At 35.6% G+C, this 20,838-nt stretch overlaps 1 protein-coding gene across 9 annotated transcripts in view; it reads right to left on the bottom strand.

Annotated features, from left to right (window-relative positions):
* Positions 1-11,515: 11,515 nt before the first annotated feature.
* LOC126830100 (rho guanine nucleotide exchange factor 9) overlaps positions 11,516-20,838 on the bottom strand; it is a 313,984-nt gene continuing 304,661 nt past the window's right edge. For 8 of the 9 annotated variants that reach the window (XM_050560380.2, XM_050560383.2, XM_050560390.2 and 5 more), the window contains one exon: positions 11,516-16,596. In XM_050560380.2, the coding sequence (XP_050416337.2) occupies positions 16,412-16,596 (185 nt within the window). In that variant the 3' untranslated portion in view covers positions 11,516-16,411. The remainder of the gene's footprint in view (positions 16,597-20,838) is intronic. The other variant, XM_050560388.2, reaches the window with a different exon arrangement.

Here is a 20,838-nt window from a genome sequence, read left to right as displayed (position 1 = left end):
GCTATACAACGAAATACATACAAAGGACATTATAACTGAATTTGGTAAAACTCTAGTTTGGTGCCACCCCTATACACAAAATATTCAGTCTCGATGACAGCCTTGGTGTAACTACCAACCTTGAACAGAATGACAAACAAACGACAGTCAAATATATTAGTATGGATTCTATATTATGCCCCCCCCCCCTCCAAAACAAAAAAGTTATAAGTCAAATTTGTTGATATAGGTATGTTAGACTGACAGATATATGCTTTTGTCTGGTGCCCTTTTTTTCACAAAAAACTGTAACCATTTTTATTAATGATCAGGATGATGAAGCTGCTTGGGTGTGCATGTTTTAAGACGTGCCATGACAACTCACATTAAAATAAATGTGAATTTATGGAAGAATAGTTTCGTTCGATATGTCGATATGTGATATTTTGCAGGTGATATATACAGTGCTTGGACTAGGTGGAAATTAGCCATTTTTCCTCAAATTTAGGTATGCGACCCCCACAGACAATACAGTTCTGTTGAAGAGAATCGTGTCATCAACTTGTCAAAGACAATATGTTGTAGCCTAATTATCTGATACAGATGATGTGGTGTTTAGGGCATGCTAAGTATCATATTACACTGCTCTATATTTAGATGGGTTTGGATCAGTTTCTATATGAGACTTAATTCACATTCAAATTAAATGTAGAAAAAAAAAATTAAAATAAAAAATTAATAAATAAAAATAACATTTGATTCAAATATTACATAAAGTTATACTAAGATTTTTATATTTTAAATTTGATGTAATAGAAGAAACTTAATTGCATAAAAAAATTACTAGGTTATGTGCATATACAAATAAAAATAATAGAAAGATACATGCAGTAAGCAAAGATACATATACATGTACATAATTATACAGATACACAAGACATGAACAAATTGTATACAAAAGCTCCCAAACATTCTAAAATGTCTACATCTTTATTGATCATCAGTATCTTAAATTGTTGAGAGCCACGGTTGCTAAGTGGGTAAGACACTGGCTCGCTAGCCCGGAGGTCGTATGTTCGATCCCTACATTGGTCAAGAAAGTTCGTTGGGATTTTCCGGCCTGGCTTCCCCTTGTCAGTGGTTCCGGATGGAAGGACTGACAAGGACAGTCGTCCAGTTGGTACCAAAACCGACTGTCAGGGTATACATTAGCGTGCACGTAAAAGATCCCTTGGCAGTAGGAATTCGATATAAGAGTAAGCACACTGTATGGCATATGTCCGTCTTCATTAGATGGACAGAACAAGCTAACAAAAAGGCGTTTTTTTGGTACAATCAGTGGTCATAATCCAGCAAGTTACGGTCTGAAGTATCAACATTAGGAACCCAGATCTTTGGGATATAAATATATAACTGGATGAAAATTGTGACCTCTAGAGGATCCACAAGCTAAAAACGAGACCCGGTCTGGTACATGCCAATATCCAAAGAAACCAAGATCTTTGGGAGATATGCCCATATTTCAAGTTCTGTCAACATCGGATAACAATTGTGACCTGTTGAGTGTCCACAAACAAATTATGACCGGACAAATGGACAGTGGCGACACCAGTATACATCCACAAGAACATGTAGTCGTATAAAAATCAGGACCGGATGAAATGAGCCCTCTCAAATCAAAATAACAGCTCTGGTCTGGTGTCTTTGTTCTTCCTTGAATGAAAAGAATATGTTATGTATTGGGTTGGTTAGAATATTGGTTATATGACAGTCTCCATATGTAACGGTGTTAAGCTGTTATCTATCAACTTCAACTTCATCATTAAGTTAATTCACCATATTTAAAATGACAGTTTAAGAAATGTTACTTTAATTTTCAAATGAAATCAAATGAAATGCGCAATTTAAATTTTATCTAGTTAAGTATTTGCAAATTCTGTAAGAAAATACACACTACTACAGTACATGTACTTTGTCTCTGGTTTAAACATGCAAATCCTTATCCAATTAAACTAAATAATACATATGTTCTGTTTTCAGAAAGATTATAATTATAAATAGCTCACCTTTATTGAAAGATGTCAATTCTTTATTCTGGCATCCACTACTATTCTTTTTAATGATAAAACTTAGTTTTTGGAATAAATAAACAACCGATTCCCCAGAAATGATACCGATTATAATAAATGATGTCATTTGATACCCCCAATAGCAGGCAGGTTTTATAGTTGTCAACATATAAGGGTAATAATGCTATCAAGTCGGACATGTTGTTTAGATTAGCATACCAGCCAATTAAATGTCAGTGAACTGGACACAACAAAAACATCCAAAATTTAGCCCCTTTTCTGGAGCTGGTCTATACACTGTATAGTGCACTTACTTTTATTTTTTCGTTTTTTTCGTTCTGTTTAAGATAAACCGACTTGTCCTGTCCGTCATTTACAACATAATGAAGAATCTCAGTGTCACTTATGTACAACGCCTTTACAATTGGACAGGATAAAAAGGCAAGCGTGAATTAGGGGCACATGCTGCAGCTACCATTGTTTTTAGTAAGTAATATTGATGATACGTCATTGTTGGAAATAAATGCATATCAATAATAATTCTGGTACGATGGGGTTTATTTTAATGTTTTTACAAATGTTCATCAAAAGTCTTTTTGAAGCCTCTGCATATTTCAGGTGCAATTTAGATTTGAATTGTATGTGTTTTGTGATCTAAGGGGAGATCATATGGAAAGAGTTGTGTTGCTTTGTCAGGTTGCACATCAACAGACCTAATGTGCTTTCCTTTTGAATTACAGATCCAGTCAGAAGAAATCAAATGTTTTGAAACACCACAAACAAGGAACTCAAAGCTGCGGTTAGTCGTTCGAACTGGTTTCCTGACAAATTCAAGGGACGGGATGGTGGGAGATCTCAACGAATTTCAACAGTCCTAATTGAGAAAGCATAATAATAAAACATGAAACCAAATATAAATAGTTTTGTACTTATTTGGTACAAGATCCCATATGAGTCCCATATTATGCCCATATTACATTTATTTGCACCCCACATGAGTCCCATATAGTAGCCATATTACATTTCTTAACATGGAGATATGGGTCCCATGCAAGCCCAATATTACATTTATTTGCACCCCACATGAGTCCCATATAGTACCCATATTACATTTCTTAACATTGCTATATAGGCCCCATATAAGCCCCATATATCACCCATATTATTTTAAATGACTTACCCATATAGATCCCACACAAACCCCATTTAGTACCCATATGGTTGCCCATATGGATCCCATATGAATGTTGGATGCAAAAATGTTGGGGTCCCATATGGGCTCCCCATAATGGCCCCATATTACATGACACATGGTACCCATATGGTACCCATCAGTGAATGTTATCAGGGTGTTGATGGAATATCAGCAGATACAAAGCCAGCTTCTTTTGACAGCAATATCATCACTTCACCAAATTTATATTAGAGTAAAATCTATTGTGATGGATGGGCATCCCACCAACCAAAAAATGGCAAACATTTTAGGAGGCAATTTAAACCCTGACAACATCAGAAGTACTTTCCAACAACATCCAATCCAGAATTAAACATATATATATTCTTTGATGCTTGTCATCTTCTCAAAAACTTCCGTGGAGCTCTCCATTCTCTTCAACAACTGCAGGAAGAAACTATTGGTACAGCAAAGTGGTCAGACATAAAAAGACTTGAAGAATTACAGCGAAATGAAGGCTTAAGAGCTGCTACATGTAATAGGCTAACAAAGAAGCACATAGAATTTACCAATCAAAAAATGAATGTTAAATTAGCAGTACAAGTTTTAAGTAGTTCGGTTGCTAAATCCTTAGAATTTGCTTCTCCATTCTGTGAAGATTTTGGAAATTGTCAAGGAACAATCAATCTTGTGGCCATGGTGGATCGAATGTTCGATATTTTCAACAGTAGAACGCCAGCTGCAAAAGGTTTTAAGCATCCCATTAATGCAAGAAATTTTGAGTCTTTGAATCCTTTTTGTTATCCACCAGTTCTGTACTATTAAACTTAAAAGACATGACTGGCTTATGGGAGCCCAAGTAAATAATATTTGTAAATTGTGCTATTTTAATATTAGAAATATAAGTAAAATACGTAAATGTGTAACTTTAGAGGCCACTAAGTCACTTGTTAATTCTCTGGTCACTTCTCGATTAGATAATTTTAATTCACTTTTAGTTGGTTTACCTTTAAAGCTTATAGATAAATTACAAAAAGTACAGAATACTGCGGCTAGACTTGTTACTTTAACTAAGAAATGTGACCACATAACTCCTGTTTTATATAATTTACACTGGTTACCTGTTAAATATCTAATTGATTTTAAGATTTTATTACTTACTTTTAAATGTTTAAATAATTTAGCTCCTGTTTACCTCTCAGATCTTTTAGAACTTTATACACCTGGCCGAATATTACGTACATCAGATAAACTACTTTTAAAGCCCAAAACTGTTCAACTAGTCTCTTATGGTCAGCGCTCTTTTAGTTATCAAGCACCTGGTTTATGGAATAATGTACCATTTAGTTTAAGATGTTGTACATCTCTATATTCTTTTAAAAAACAACTTAAAACACATTTATTTAATCAGGCTTTTAACTGACTCTGTATACAATCGTTAACATGTCCATAATCTTGTTGTTTATGTATGATTTACATTGTCACTTTGTAAAGTGCCCCTGAACATGTTATATGAAAGGGTGCACCATAAATATGCTGTAATAATAATAATAATAATAATAATAATAAAAAGAAAGATATGTATCATTTGTTTCTTGTGTAACATTCAAAGCCTTCTTGGTCCTGCAAGAGAGATGATTTTGTCAAATCCACCAGCACTGAAATACTTGTTGACTTAAAAATTGTCACAAGATCACCTTGAGCTACTTTTTTTCTGCTATTAGAAGATATGGAGGATGGAACAACAATCCATCTGCAGTACAATTTTCGAATGCATATAGATCTCTACTGGGTCATGTTGGTGTAAGTGGAACAATCGATCGCAACACCTCATGTGTACTACAAGATATAACCTCTATCTTGGAAGTCAACAACACAGAAATAATTACCATGGTTATCCCATCAATGGCAGAGGTATCAGTTCATTTGTAGAGGGTGTCCTTGAATATATAGCTGGCTGGGTTGTTAGGAAATTGATGTCTAAAGTTCAGTGTGTGCCCTGTGCCCATGCCCTAGTAAAACCTAAAACTGATAGCAAATATAGGCTTCTAAATATAAAAAAAAAAACAACGGAGGACTATGCATTCCATCAAATGATGTTATCCAGATTGTTCGACAATGTGAAGTTATACTAAGATCTTTTGTCAATATCAAACATGTTAAACCAAATGAATGGGAAAATGTGGTATCTAAAGTTATGATGAATTTACCTTCTACTTTATTCTCTCATCTGAATGATCATTTCATAGAAACATGTAAGGGAATAGACACGCAGTATTATAATTTGTTGAAATTAATTTGTAGTCAGTTCATAAAGTTAAGAAGATTTCATGTGGTGAGGTTAACTAATTTAGCACTACAGGGACAATGTGTAAGACAAAAGTTAACAAGAACTGTACTTTTCCAAAATCAGTAGAATTATTAACTATGTTAATCTCTATGTTTGACAAAATATAAATGCTTGAAATACGTGTCGCATGTAGCATTGTTACATTAGTTATAATGACAGATTCGTGTAATCTGTATAGGGGGTTGAGTCAACTGCCGTGGTTTCGATGTACACGGGACCTTGGTTTTCCGTCCCATCCGAACGACTAGACAGCTGTACTTGTCAGGCCCTCCGTCCTGCATCACTGACAAGGGGGAACTGCACACTGGAAAATCTGGATGAACTTTCTCGGCCAATGCTGGGATCGAACACCTGACCTCCAGGCTAGCGAGCCAGCGTCTTACCAAATAAATTGAACCATTTGTTAGTCCCAAAATGACCTAGTTTGTGTCGAGTAGACATTAAACCCCACTTCACTCTCTCTCTCTCTCTGTAACCTATATAATTCAAATATATATTTGTTTGGTTATTTGTAAAGGTACTCCCAAACTCCAAAAATGCATAGACATGAAAGAACTAAAATGTGAAAATATTAAAGTAAAATATTCATTCTTTTACACAAGTCGTAATTAATCAGTTAATATATATGCATTTGGTTGTGGCACAATTTACCCAAATCCACATAAATCAAATGCGATTTCCAAGAAAATTTGGAAGTTGTAACCAAATCCATCATTATTCTAACTCATATCACAATAATTTATATCGATATTTAATAATATACAGCTTTTTATGCTAAATTGTCATTTTGAAATTAAAATCGTGACGTTCTTGTGTCAAAATCCCCCCTCAATACGCAATTTCCCAGTAAGTTTGGAAGTTGTAACTAAGGGACATAACTTGTGTATTTCACGAAATCACTTGCTTGTTTGTAAATTGCATTTTGCGGTACAGTTTTGAAACAAATTTTACGATTTTAAATTGAAAATACCAATTTGACATAAAGAAGGGTATATTATCAAATACATGTAGATATAAAATAATATAATCAGAGTTGAAATAATGTTGGATTTGGGTACCGGTACATGTGAATTTGGGTAAATAGTGCTATCGTGCATTTGGCACATGACTGTCAATTTTCAATTGAGCATTGAAATGTAAAACCTGTGCTAAAAATAAGGTGAAAAAAATTATTCATGTGATGGTGTATTTGTAACTAAATCTAATATTTGTTCATATTATTCTTTGTGTTTTCCAAAAATCCATTGTGGGTCAAGAAAAATGTACTCTTTTTATTGGAACAAATTCTTCCAACACACTTTCCAAACATATTTCGGTGATTGCAATTAGTCCGAATGGTATTATTTCCAGCATGTAGGTTATTAAAAGATTAATTTATTAGTTCAGTTAAATATATCCAAACTTTCCCCACAAACCCCACCACGACAACAACAAAAATACCCAAGATTTCGACACTGATCCGTCCGACAAAATTTTTTGGAAGGGTGGAAGGGTGGGGGGAGGGGGGGGGGGGTACCGTAAGCAAACACGGGTATTATTTCTAGGGGGCTAAATAGTTAAACAAATGTCTGGAAATTAATATTTATTTCATTAAATAATTCAGTCAAAGAATAAATGAACTAAGTGTCTTATGAACGTAACGCTAAGAAGTCACCTTCACTATTATTGTTTACATAGGATTCTTCTTGCCACGTGCGGAAGTCAGCAGCGATTGGTCATGGCGGCCAATGACGATTTAGTAGTCTGCGCGGTCTATCTATATATCTACGTCATTGATTCTTCCAAATTTTTACTCTGTGATTCTACCTCAATCAGATAGAGGGCACTCGGCAAACCTCGGCAGATTCCAGCCGAGTGGAAGGAGAGTTATTGTGTTCCAAAGTCTCGGCCAATCAAATTGTTTATCGCTCTGCTTACCCTTAGCAGAAAATACTCATTATCGAACTTAGTCAAGGTATTGATGTAATGAAACTATGCACCAAGTTTCATCACTCTCACTTAATTAGAACTAAAGTTATCGTGTCTCAAAGCATCAACCAATCAAATTGATTATCTCTGCTTACCCCAAGCAGAAAATACTCGGGAGCCACGGTGGCTAGGTGGTTAAGGCGCTGGCTCGCTAGCCTGGGGGTCGGGTGTTCGATCCCTGCATTGGCCGAGAAAGTTCATCCCGATTTCCGACGTGGTTTCCCCTTGTCAGTGGTGCAGAACGGGGGGGGGGGGCTGACAAGGACAGCTGTCTAGTCCTTCGGATGAGACAAAAAACCGAGGTCCCGTGTATACATTGGAATGCACGTAAAAGATCCCTTGGCAGTTGGAATTCGATATGAGTAGGCGATAGTGCCGCTGCCCGGGTAAAATTTCCCTCATAGCACACGGTATGGCGTATGCCCGTCTTCATTAGCCCAGTTTAGGAGCAGAACAGTAGGACGTTAAACCCCATTTCATTTCATTTCATTTTCATCTTCGAACTCAATCAATGCATTGACCCAATAAACACCTACATCAAGTTTGAACATTCTAGCTCAATTAGAAGGAGAGTTATTTTGTCCCAAAAAGTGTGACGGACAGACGGACAATTCCTGTCCGATACATGCCAATTTTGACAGGAACCGAGATCGTTTGGGGATAAATTAATATTTCAAGTTTTGTCTAGGGGCCATGTGCAGAGCGGACCTATAGGGGGTGGGTGGGGTGGTTCCAAATCTAGGGCACCATCCACAATCCCACCCACAATGAATGTCAACAAAATACTGGCTATAACATTAAGCGTCCCAGTAGAACATAGACAGTATTGTATAATTATATAGTTGTTCGCCGATCGTTGTTGTCTCGCCGGAAAGCAGTTTTATTTAAAGCCCGGCCCATACGGCCACGACTTGCCCAGACAACGCAACGTCTTGTCTCAGATAATCAGTGCAGTGTGGACAGTCCCACGACCACGATTCAATCGATTTCCGTCGCGTCGTGGCCCGTCGGCCCGATTGAACATGTTCAATCGTAGTCGGATGCAGTTGGTTGCAGTCGTAACTTATCGTGTTTGTGTGGACACTCACAAGACACGATCAACTGTCTTACTGATGTTTAGCCAATCAGAGAGTAGCATTTAGTCATTTGACTGTGCAAGGTCATGTGCTCCTTGTTTAACTGAGGGAAAATTCAAGATGGCAGATTTTTGGACAGAAGAGAGAGAGAGGATGGGTTGGTTTACATGTGGGAGGCACGCCCATGTCTCTACAACCCAGCATTGAAGTCCTGTCGGGCCTGTGTGGACTGGTACCGTCGTAGGCAAGTGAAGTAAAGGCGCGACCCGATTTTTTTTTTCAATCGATTTCCGTCGCGTCGTGGCCCGTCGGCCCGATTGAACATGTTCAATCGTAGTCGGATGCAGTTGGTTGCAGTCGTAACTTATCGTGTTTGTGTGGACACTCACAAGACACGATCAACTGTCTTACTGATGTTTAGCCAATCAGAGAGTAGCATTTAGTCATTTGACTGTGCAAGGTCATGTGCTCCTTGTTTAACTGAGGGAAAATTCAAGATGGCAGATTTTTGGACAGAAGAGAGAGAGAGGATGGGTTGGTTTACATGTGGGAGGCACGCCCATGTCTCTACAACCCAGCATTGAAGTCCTGTCGGGCCTGTGTGGACTGGTACCGTCGTAGGCAAGTGAAGTAAAGGCGCGACCCGATTTTTTTTTACAACTACCCAAGACGCTGAGTCCTGTCGGCTTGTGTGTAGTCGTAGCGGTATGGGCCGGGCTTTAGTTGACATAAAGTTTATGTCATATATAACACTGAGCAACCGGAGAAAAAGGTGAAAAATTGAGTCAATATCCTAGCATTTGAGGTCATTGCTGGGAGAAAGTCTTGTGGACGAGAAGACCAGAAATGTGAGCCAATGGGACGGAATCTCGAGATCTGCCCCTGTCAATAATTGCGCCTGTTTTGCAAGAGTTGACATAACATTTGTATATTCTGATGCCCCACGACCCTCACACCAGAATAACTGGGCAGTTCACTATAACCGTAAATATGATAGTGCTGAGACAGCATAAGAAAACAGAGGATTAGAAGAATGATGTTATAACGGAATCGAGCGCCGCAGGCGCGAAAAAATTTCAGATATGTAACCGAGCTTTTAATTTTTCATGGCAAATGGAACCAAATTCTCGCTAACGAGAGGATAAGAAATGAGACAGAATAGTGACCTATCTGTCAATTTCGCCTGTTTTGTAATTGTTTGTTTACCTCATTAATTCATTTAGTCTGAGACCGACTGCGGTGAGTACCTTTTTTGAGACTGACTATTTTTTTGCCATGGGGGAAAAACATTTCATAGAACAACATACTCACAACAGAATAAGAGTGATAAACATTTTTTCAAACATGACAAGCAGACATGGTTATTTTAAACTATAGTTTTGTGTGACGTATGCAATTTAGGCTCACGGATTCACACAAATACATAGTATTTAGGATCTATTCTGGCATTGTTTGTTTACCTAAATTATTAATTCATTGAGTCGCCGATGCATAATTTTGAGACCGACTGTCACAGTGACTGCACTTATTTTAAGACCAATTTTTCTCCCTGGGGGAAATTTAATTCATAGACCAATATACTCACAACAGAATAATAGTGAAACACAACATTTTTTCAAACATGATAAGTTGACAAGGTTATTTTATACTAAAGTTTTGCGTGAGTAGCGTGACGTATGCAGGGAGCACTTATTTTGATACCGACTGCTCTTATTTTGCGACCGACTGCACTGATATTGCGACCGATTATTTTTCTTCCTGGGGGGGGGGGGGGGGTACCCCCCACCTAGGGCTGTACGATATTCTCGATATAGTCATTTATCGCGATATGGTATTTTCAGACCCAACTACGATATCAGTTGGCCAAAATCGTCGATAAAGTGGTTTATCGAATATCGCCAAAAACTTCAAATATCGAAAAAAAATGATCATAAAAATAGATAATAAATACACTATACAGCAGTGGAAATTAGCCGACGGCAATAAACTATAATAAAACTAATGTTTTGAGAATCGTTAAATGTTGAAAACACTTGCGCAGTGTCCGCAGCCGTTTTTCACTACATCGTGTATGCGTTACTTTTACTTTGTTTTAAGTCGACAATAAATTGTCAGTTGTTACTACTAAACGCCTGGAATTTCCCACTACCGTGGCTAATTACCCGGCTATAAATAGGTTGTCATATTTTTAAAAAACGAATATTTTAAGAAAACTCTACGAAACTTAATTTCTGAAAGCAAGAATAAAACGATCTAAAGTAAATAGATTACTGTCACTGTTAGGCCAACCGCAGCCAATCGAATGCTTGAATGGAAGATAGTCCGGATCATTTAGTATCTGTTAAACAAGACTTGAAGACCGCATCTACTTACTTCCACTGCACGTGATAATTGAGAATTTTCTTACTCAAGGTCACAAGCAGACGTTTTTTAAACATCAGCGGTTGTATTTAATTTAATTATATGTACATGCATAAGTAATGTCTCCTGTTATTGTGTTAAAAAGCATTGAAACGTTTTTATCAAAAAAGGATGTTGTTTTGTTCATTTTAATAAATCTATATTATAAAAAAAGCAACGTTTAAAGTGTAGGCCTATGATTGAATAAAGCAATTCTTACTCACACTGTAGTCAGCTTTAATGCATTTATATTTAATTAATTTAATAGCAAAATGACATTATTATTAAATATCGCGATATTTTACTATATCGTTGAAAAAAATGCCAATATCGATATCGTCCCTTTTTGCAATATCGTACTGCCCTACCCCCACATTTACGCCCCTGGCAAATGTACATACGATACGGTAATGGCACATTTCTTTTCCAGACTTAACTGGTACTCCCTCTTACTCTCATAAAGTCAGTCAGATATTGAAGACAAATGATTGAAGCCATATTAAGTTTGTAATATTTTTATTTTGATATTTATTATTAGAAGTTTATACATATTTACATCATCAATAATAGTGATTATATATTATTATTATTGAACAGCACTGTCAGTTATTATCATATAGCAAGTCAACAAAAAAAACTATTTGCATACGAGGAGCGGCCATTTTGTCTAGCAGTTTCGGTCGGATTTTAAGAAATTCAAACTCAACCTTCATTGGGGTGTAACAGTTATATATTTAAACGTTTTTTAAAATTAAATACATATTGTGACTTCTAGAGGGTCCACAAGCTAAAAACGTTATTATTCGAACAATCAGGGGCCATAATCAAGGATATGCGCGATTATTGAAAGAAACCCATATCTATGTGTTATAAACATAATTTAAAGTTTGATCAAAATTGTGATCTCTAGAGGGTCCACAACCTTCATATACCACATTTTACATTATTTGCATACGAGGAGCGGCCATTTTGTCCAGCAGTTTCGGTCCAATTTTCATGAAATTCAAACTCGACCATCATTATGTTGTAATGGTGATATATTCGAACAGCTTTTTAAATTGGATAAAAATTGTGTCCTCTAGAGGGACCACAAGCTAAAAGATAGGTTGCCAGACAACAAAACATACGCCCACAGCAGCTAAATCGTCCGGGCAGTCAACAAGAGTTGTCGCATATGTTTACTTTTTTCGGTAATGAAACATTTATAATACATTAAAATCGGATTACGACTAACAACTCATTAAGTAATTATCAGAAAACCATTAGAATTTGTTTGGTTTGTATAAAGTTCTGCCCCATGCTAACGTTTAGTATACGAAACTCTTAACATCATAGATTTAGCTTTTCAAGTCATAAAAATTCATTGAAAATCAATATAATTGTTCGTCTCAAGACCTTAAACTCTCTGTATCAATCTGAAGTCAATCGGATGATAACTTTATCCTCTAGAGCGTCACAAGATTTTTCAAAGTGATCAAGGGCCATATCTTTGACAGTAATTATCGGAAATCATTTAAAATCAATATGGTTCTCCGACTCATGACCTCAAACACTGTGTATAAATTTAAAGTCAATCGGATATTAACTTTAGCCTCTAGTGCACCCACAAGATTTTTTAAAGTGATCAAGGGCCATAACTCTGGCAGTAATTATCGAAAATCGCTGAAAATCATTAGGTTTCTTCGTCTCATGACCTTAAACACTGTGTATAAATTTAAAGTCAATCGGATATTAACTTTAGCCTCTAGAGTGCCCACAAGCAATTGTGGACGCCGGACCGCCCACATTTCCTTAGGGTAAAACAGTGATATATTATATACAAACGGTTTTTCAAATCGGATAAAAATTTTGACCTCTATGGTGTCCACAAGCTAAAAACGCGATTTTTTGTACAATCAGGGGACATAATCCAGGAAGTTACAATCAATATGCATGAATATCGACAGGAACCAAGATCTTTGGGTTTTAAACAAACATTTCAAGATTCATTAAAATTGGATGAAAATTGTGACCTCTAGTGTGCCCAGAAGCTAAAAACGTGATTTTCGTAAAATCAGGGGCCATAATCCATGGAATTACGGTCCGATACATGCCAATTTCGATAGGGAGATAGACCTATATTTCAACTTTCGTCAACATCGGATACAAATTGTGATCTGTGGACGTCTGGACGGACAGGGGCTATGACAATATATGAAAATGTGAGACCATGGTTAATAGTGATGATTTTAACGATATGTTTCTGTGACAATAATATTGTCCATTTGTATCAGAATTCAAGATTGTCAGCTGATTAGTTTACATATTTACACAGAAGAATACATAAATAAATGTCAGTAGCAATAAATTACCTGTACATGTTTTTCATTCAGGTGAAGTTATGGGTAGAGTAGATTTAGGTTAACAAACTAATTATTAATTATAACACAGCTGTAAAATTGAAATGCATAATTTTAAGGCAGAATTAGAACATAATCTGTTTCTCAAAGAATGAATATCTTTAACTTTACTGTCACCCAAATGAAACTTTGATCCCAAAACAGATTTAAAGACGATTGCAATTTAATAATTCAATTACAAATTTTCAACATATTCCCTTTCCATTATCTATTCTTTAACTATTATAGTTTCTATGAAAGTTTACAGGCATATGATTTACAACAGATAAATTGCTTTAAGTAAATTTAAAATGAACTTCAGATGGACATATTCAACGGCATGTCATTTATTTTAAATCAGAACATTTTTAATCTTCTGCTTTCATTTTACAATGTGGGCGTATAAAAAGAGTAAAGTATAAATATTTCTCTAACTGTTATTCAATAATGTCCATCCCAGGTCAGCCTTTCACCAATCTGATTAAAATACAGATCTATATTTCGTTTCGTTTTTATATACTTTTGATGGCCTACACTACATGAAGATCTGACAAGTTATAGCGATAGGTCACGTCAGGGGTCAAAAGACCGACTTATGACCCTTTTGACGTCAGACATTTGATTAACCAATCAGCATTGATGTTACTAGTGGATTACCCACAGTTCCGTGAAAAACACGCCTAAAGCTCGCCGTAACAGACTGTTTCATTGGCTTATCCCTGACACCATTCAGAACACGAGTTAAATAACAACTCTTCCAGATCCATGTGTAGTAAAGACAAGTAAAATGAAATTTTGAACTATAAAAACAAAACGAAATAGGATCTGTGTTTTAACCAGATTGGCCTTTCATTTCATAAAAATACGAAAAACAATTTAAAGAACAAATGTTCTAAAAATGTGATAAACTATGAAATCTGTGAAAGACATGGAATGTGTTGTTGTTGGGGGGGGGGGGGGCAAGCCAAGGAAGACTTTGTTGGGGAGGGTTGAGGGAGGATTAGTAGTATTTCAAAATCTTGCTTTGAGCAAATCATTACATATAACCAATATCTTCAAAACACATGGCAAAAAAAACTAGAGCATCGCTAATGCTGCAATATACGTCCACATCCCTGCTTTCGTTGATATGGTACTTTTTAAAATAAAGAGAATAAAATATGAAATAGCTGCAATGACTAGGCGTTGGGTTTGTTTTGCCAAATTTAGAGACTAAATATTAACAAAAGATAGGTTGCCTGGCATAAGGAATAAGTATGTAAAGTTGATATGTTAAGAAATGCGGCCTGTAGACGACAAACAAACAAACAAATACAAGAAATGAGCGTGGCTCTGCCCCTGGTGTCGGGCATGCACCAAAAACAATAGGGATCATCCTTTGAGTATAAGGAATAAGTATGTAAAGTTTCAAGATGATCAGTTAAGAATTGTGGCCTGCAGGCGAACCACAGACACACACACAGGCGACAGCATACGTCCACAATAGGGATGAGGACATATAAAGATAGGTTGCCAGGCAACGAAACATACGCCCACAGCAGCTAAATCGTCCGGGCAGTCAACAAGTTTTGTCGCATGTTTTACTTTTTTCGGTAATGAAACATTTAGATTACACTAAAATCTGATTAAGAGTAACAGCTCATGAAGTAATTATCAGAAAAACATTAGAATTTGTTTGGTTTTTATAAAGTTCTGCCCCATGCTAACGTTTAGTATACAAAACTTTTAATATCATGGATTTAGCTGTTGTTTGTCTCAAGATCTTAAACTCTGTGTATCAATCTGAAGTCAATCGGATGATAACTTGAGCAGTAATTACCGGAAATCAATGAAAATCAATAGGATTCTTTGTCTCATGACATCAAACACTGTGTATAAATATTAACTTTAGCCTCTAGAGCATCCACAAGATTTTTCAAAGTGATCAAGGGCCATAACTTTGGCAGTAATTATCAGAAATCGCTGAAAATCAATAGGCTCCTTTATTTCATGACCTTCAACACTGTGTATAAATTTAAAGTCAATTGGATATTAACTTTGGCCTCTAGAGCGTCCACAAGATTTTTTGAAGTGATCAAGGGCAATAACTCTGGCAGTAATTATCGGAAATCGCTGAAAATCAAAAGGCGTCTTCGTCTCATGACCTTAAACACTGTGTATAAATTTAAAATCAAACAGATATTAACTGTAGCCTCTAGAGCATCCACAAGATTTTTGAAGTGATCTAGGGCCATAACTCTGGCAGTAATCAGAAATCGCTGGAAATCAATAGGCTTCTTCGTCTCATGGCCTTAAACACTGTATATAAATTTAAAGTCAATCGGATATTAACTTTAGTCTCTAGAGTGTCCACAAGCGCCGGACCGATGGACAGACGGGGGCGATGACAATATACTACCACATTTCAAAGTGGGCATATAAAAATGAATTGCCAAATCAGATTTTGAATCTGTAATTTATTACTACATACATGGGGAGTTGAGTTATGTTGTGGAGGTAGGGTGGGGTTAAGTGGTTTATAATGGATAAAAACCCAAGACTTTATAAAAGGGTTAGGCCTATATGAAAATGGTTATAATAAAAACACTCACATCTATAAAAGAAATTGAAAGTAGATCGAAGTTGAAGAAGGAAAAGAGAGGAAGGAGAAATAAATAAATTAGATTTTACAGAAAGGATCTATACTAGCATGAGATCGAGCCAACATATGGCCAATCATAGTTTAAAACAATCTGTATTACTGTCTTATCATCCAATGATATATTCTCTTAGCAGAACAATGATCAAATGGAAGACTTGTGGCACCAGGACAGCACTGTGTAATCCAATGATCATGGCTGTTACATCACACAATGAGATCAATCACATAACTAGACACACACACAGTTCTTGTCGACACTGTATGCTTTCAGTAGTTGACTAATTACTGGACACATAACTAGTATTTTCTGGACATCCCTGTCTAGGAAGATAATTTGGTATATTTAGACTTCTGTGTGTAGTTTTTACATCAAAATTCACTTTGCTTTCTTTCCTCCCAGGAAAAACCATGTCAACTTTTTCGACTGACTTATATTAGACAGTGTTGAGTCTTGTCGTTTTGGTTTCCGTGGTAATGTTGCTATGGCAGATACACTAACATATTCTCTTTTTGATGAAACTGATTTAAAACTGGCACTTCTCGTTGCCATTTTTCTTTTTCCTGAAATAAAAAACATTGAGAATTATTGGGAAAGGCATTTTAATATTAACAAATAATTTTACATTAATTGTTTGGCTCAAATTTGATCCGAATTCATGTTTAACAAAAAAGTCCTATACTTCTTTCATCCTTACTTGGAATGGAACCAGCGGCTGCCAGGCAGGATACGCCCACATTTTACAAGAGATGGGTAGAGAACAAGCTAAAAACAAACGTGATTTTTTGTACAATCAAGGGAAATAATCCAGAAAGTTATGGCCTGAAATGTGCAAATATCAAAAGGGACAGAGATCTTTGGGATATAAAGATATATTTTAAGTTTCATCAAAATCGGATCAAACTTGTGACCTCAAGAAGGTCCACAACCTTCGTATTACACACTTCTAAACAATTTGCGTACAAAGTGCGGCCATTTTGTTGGGCAGTTTCATTTCGATTTTCCCGAAATACGAATTCAACCTTCATTATGGTGGAATAGTGATGTATTTAAACGGTTTTTAAAATCGGAAAAAAATTGTGACCTTTAGAGAATCCGCAAGCTGAAAATGCGATTTTTCGAACAATCAGGGGCCATAATCCAGGAAGTTAAGTTCTGGTATCCGCGATTATCAAAAGGAACGAAGACGTTAGTGTGTCATGGTGATATATTCTCACAAGCTAAAAACGTGACTTTTTGTTCAATCAAGGGCCATAATTCAGGAAGTTATAATCTGATATGCGCGAATATCGAAAGGAACCAATATCTTTGGGTTATAAACATGTATTTCAAGATTCATCGAGATCAGATTAAAATTGTGACCTCTAGAGGGTCCACAACCTTGATTTACCAGATGTTTACACTATTTGCATACAAGGGGCGGCCATTTTGTCCATCAGTTTTGGCCTGATTTTCACGAAATTCGAACTCAACAAACATTACGGAGTAATGGTGATATATTCAAAGGTTTTTTTTTAAATCGAATAATAACCTCTAGAGGGACCACAAGCTAAAAACGCGATTTTGTGTACAATCAGAGGCCATAATTCAGGAAGTTACAATCCGAAGTTACAAACCATCATAAATAGAAGTAAACAAAGAAAGGACAACATAAATACAAATATAATTGGTCACCAACTAAGCCCAATAATTTGAACTAACTAAAATACAAACTGTAACATCACTGCTTGACTGGACCTGCCAGACTAACAAAAAACTTTACTATGTAAAATCATACCAAAGTTTTTTTGATTAATCGATGAAACAGTATTTTAAGTTGAATCCAGCACAGACTGTTGTTTGTAATCGATATCTCAGTGCAAGTTTATTTTTTTATCCTAGAAGGGGAATGGTATCTTTTATATTTTTATTGTTTAATTATTAATCTGGTTCTGTTTATCATGACCAAAAGTGAAATTACCAATGATGACTGAGACATATATAATATACATGTATATGGAATGGGAAGTGTGAAATATAAATATTACAACACTCCACATTTTCCCCCCACATTTTTAAATCTAGTTGATTGACAAGGGTCTTGTACACAATGTTAAACTGTTTTACTCTTGAGTGTTCTGCTACTTTCTTTACCTAAAATTTATGCTTCACACATGTCATTTGAAAATGGAAATGCAGAGACAATGATGTCAAATAGCTGTGTTTGGTAGGCCTACTTAGTTTACCTTTATTTAACCTCATAGTTTAATTTTTAAACACCTCTTACAAATATGTCCTGCTTGAGATCGGTAACTTGAGGAACAATTATTACTAAACCGATTGCCTATAACAACCATTCACCAACATAAAACATGTTTCCTACATGTACACACAGTAAAGAGGACAATAATAACTCACTTCCTTGATGGTGTCTGAAAATAATTAACCCATCTCCATCTGGCATAGAAATATACACACCTTATGATACAACATTTAAACATACATACAATTTATTGACCTGATATTTCTTTTGGTTGGTGAGAAGCTGGCATCAGTCATTAGAAACTTGTTAAACTTTACACAACAACAATGTATTATTAAACATTTCTCAACTCCTAACATTTTTAACAAATTCTAGGGTACTGTTAAATTAATTTAACTGCTTGAAACTTATGAAGATGTCTTTAATAAGATGTACATCAAAAAGGGTATGACAATTTGAAGAAACCAATGCTTGCACAAACTATTAATTAAAATAACTTAATTACATTTAAATTCTAATCTAATAAATGAAACATTCCATTATGACTGTCTGTCTACATCATGTCAGTACTTTCTATTGTTATTTTACAACAATATTTGTATAAATTTTATGCAATAAGTAACTGTTATTATTTATATCATGCCTGGGGATAAAACCCTCTTAAATTTCATATTTCAGAAAATTTCCCGAAGTTCTTATATCCCCCCCCACTCTTCTGCAAAATCATTGCCACAATGGTTTAAATACAAGGATGTATCTCAATTTCATGTTTTCTTTCTCCTTGTAGCTAATTCATATACTTGGAAGATGGGGAAAGTGATCATTAAATATAACATGAAGTTATGACTTTTAAAGGGTCAAAGATTAGACACATTCATTAAAAGAAAAATAGGTTGCCAGGCTACGAAACATACGCCACAGCAGCCAAGTCGTCTGGAAAGTCAATAATTAGTGCGGTATGATAAAAAAGAATATTAAATTAAGTATTAAGTATTGGTTATTTTTAACAAAAAGAACATAAATACAGAAGATAGGTTGCCAGGCAAATAAACATACGCCCACAGCAGGTAAATCGTCCGAGCAGTCGACAAGGGTTGTCGCATATTTATTCCTTTGTAGGTGATTGGGGGCCTTTATAAGACAGTTCCATACAGATCAGATTATAAATTTTGTACTTTGAGGGTTTACATGGTTCTACAAACTGAAACAAGGGTCTCAACTCAGGAAGTAATCTACAGAAATTGTTGAAATTTGACAGGCTTTTATGTTTTATTAATTTAAATAATGCATATAAATTTCATACAGATCACATGATCACCTTTGTCATTCAAACGTTCACAAGGTTCACAAATCGCCATAACTCTAGAAATTACATACATACATACATGTCGGATGATAACTTTCATCAATCGAGCATTAACATGGTTTAACAAAGTGAAACAAGGGCCATAACTCTAGAAGTAATTATTGTAAATTGCTGAAATTCAATAGGCTTTTTCGTTTCCACTAATTTAGGTGATAACTGAAATTCAATAGGCTTCATGGTTTCACTAATTTAAATAATGCATATAAATTTCACAAAGATCCAATGATAACTTTTGGCGTTGGAACGTTCACAAGGTTCAATAAAGTGAAAAGAGCCATAATTCTAGACATAATAAACGGAAATTGCTGAAATTCAATAGGATTCTTTTTACTAACTTAAATGGCACATATAAATTTCATACAGATCGGCAGTTAACTTTAGAGGTTAGAGCAATCCCAAAGTGAAACAAGGGCCATAACTCTAGAAGTAATAACCGGAAATTGCTGAAATTCAATAGGATTCTTCTCTGACTAATTTAAATGACACATGTAAATTTCATACAGATCGGCAGAGCGTTTGAGCGTTCCTATGGTGCAACAAAGTGAAACAAGGGCCATAACTCAAGAAGTAATTGATGGAAATTGCTGAAATTCAATAGACTTCTTCATTTCACTAATTTAAATCATGCATATTCATTTCACAAAGATCGGGTGATAACTTTTGGTGTTAGAGCGTTCACAAGGTTCAATAAAATGAAACAAGGACCATAACTCTAGACGTAATAAACGGAAATTGCTGAAAATCAATAGGCTTCTTCGTTTCACTAACTTAAATATTGCATATAAATGTCACAAAGATCAGATGTTAACCTTTGGCATTAGAGCGTTCACAAGGTTTAACAAAGTGAAACAAGGGCCATAATTCTAGACGTAATAAACGGAAATTATTGAAATTAAATAGGCTTCTTCATCTCAATAATTTAAACAACATTATATCAATTTGAAAACAATTGGATGATAACTTTTGGTGTTCAAGCGTTCACAATATACGCGTTCAAGCGTATAAAAAACAAATAATATTGTCGGCAGATGTCCTCACCAGCAATTGTCCTGCTCCCGTATAAATCTAAATTCTAGCGGATATGAACTTTGGTTTCTAGAGCGTCCACAATTAATTATCGGAAATTGTTGAAAATCAATGGGGTTCTATGTCTGCATATAAATGTAAAGTCAATCGGATATTAATTAACTTTAGCCT

This window comes from Patella vulgata, chromosome 1 (genome assembly GCF_932274485.2).
Source record: "Patella vulgata chromosome 1, xgPatVulg1.2, whole genome shotgun sequence".
In the NCBI taxonomy this organism is placed as follows: Eukaryota; Metazoa; Mollusca; class Gastropoda; family Patellidae; genus Patella; species Patella vulgata.
This window is presented reverse-complemented; position numbering and strand designations above follow the sequence as displayed.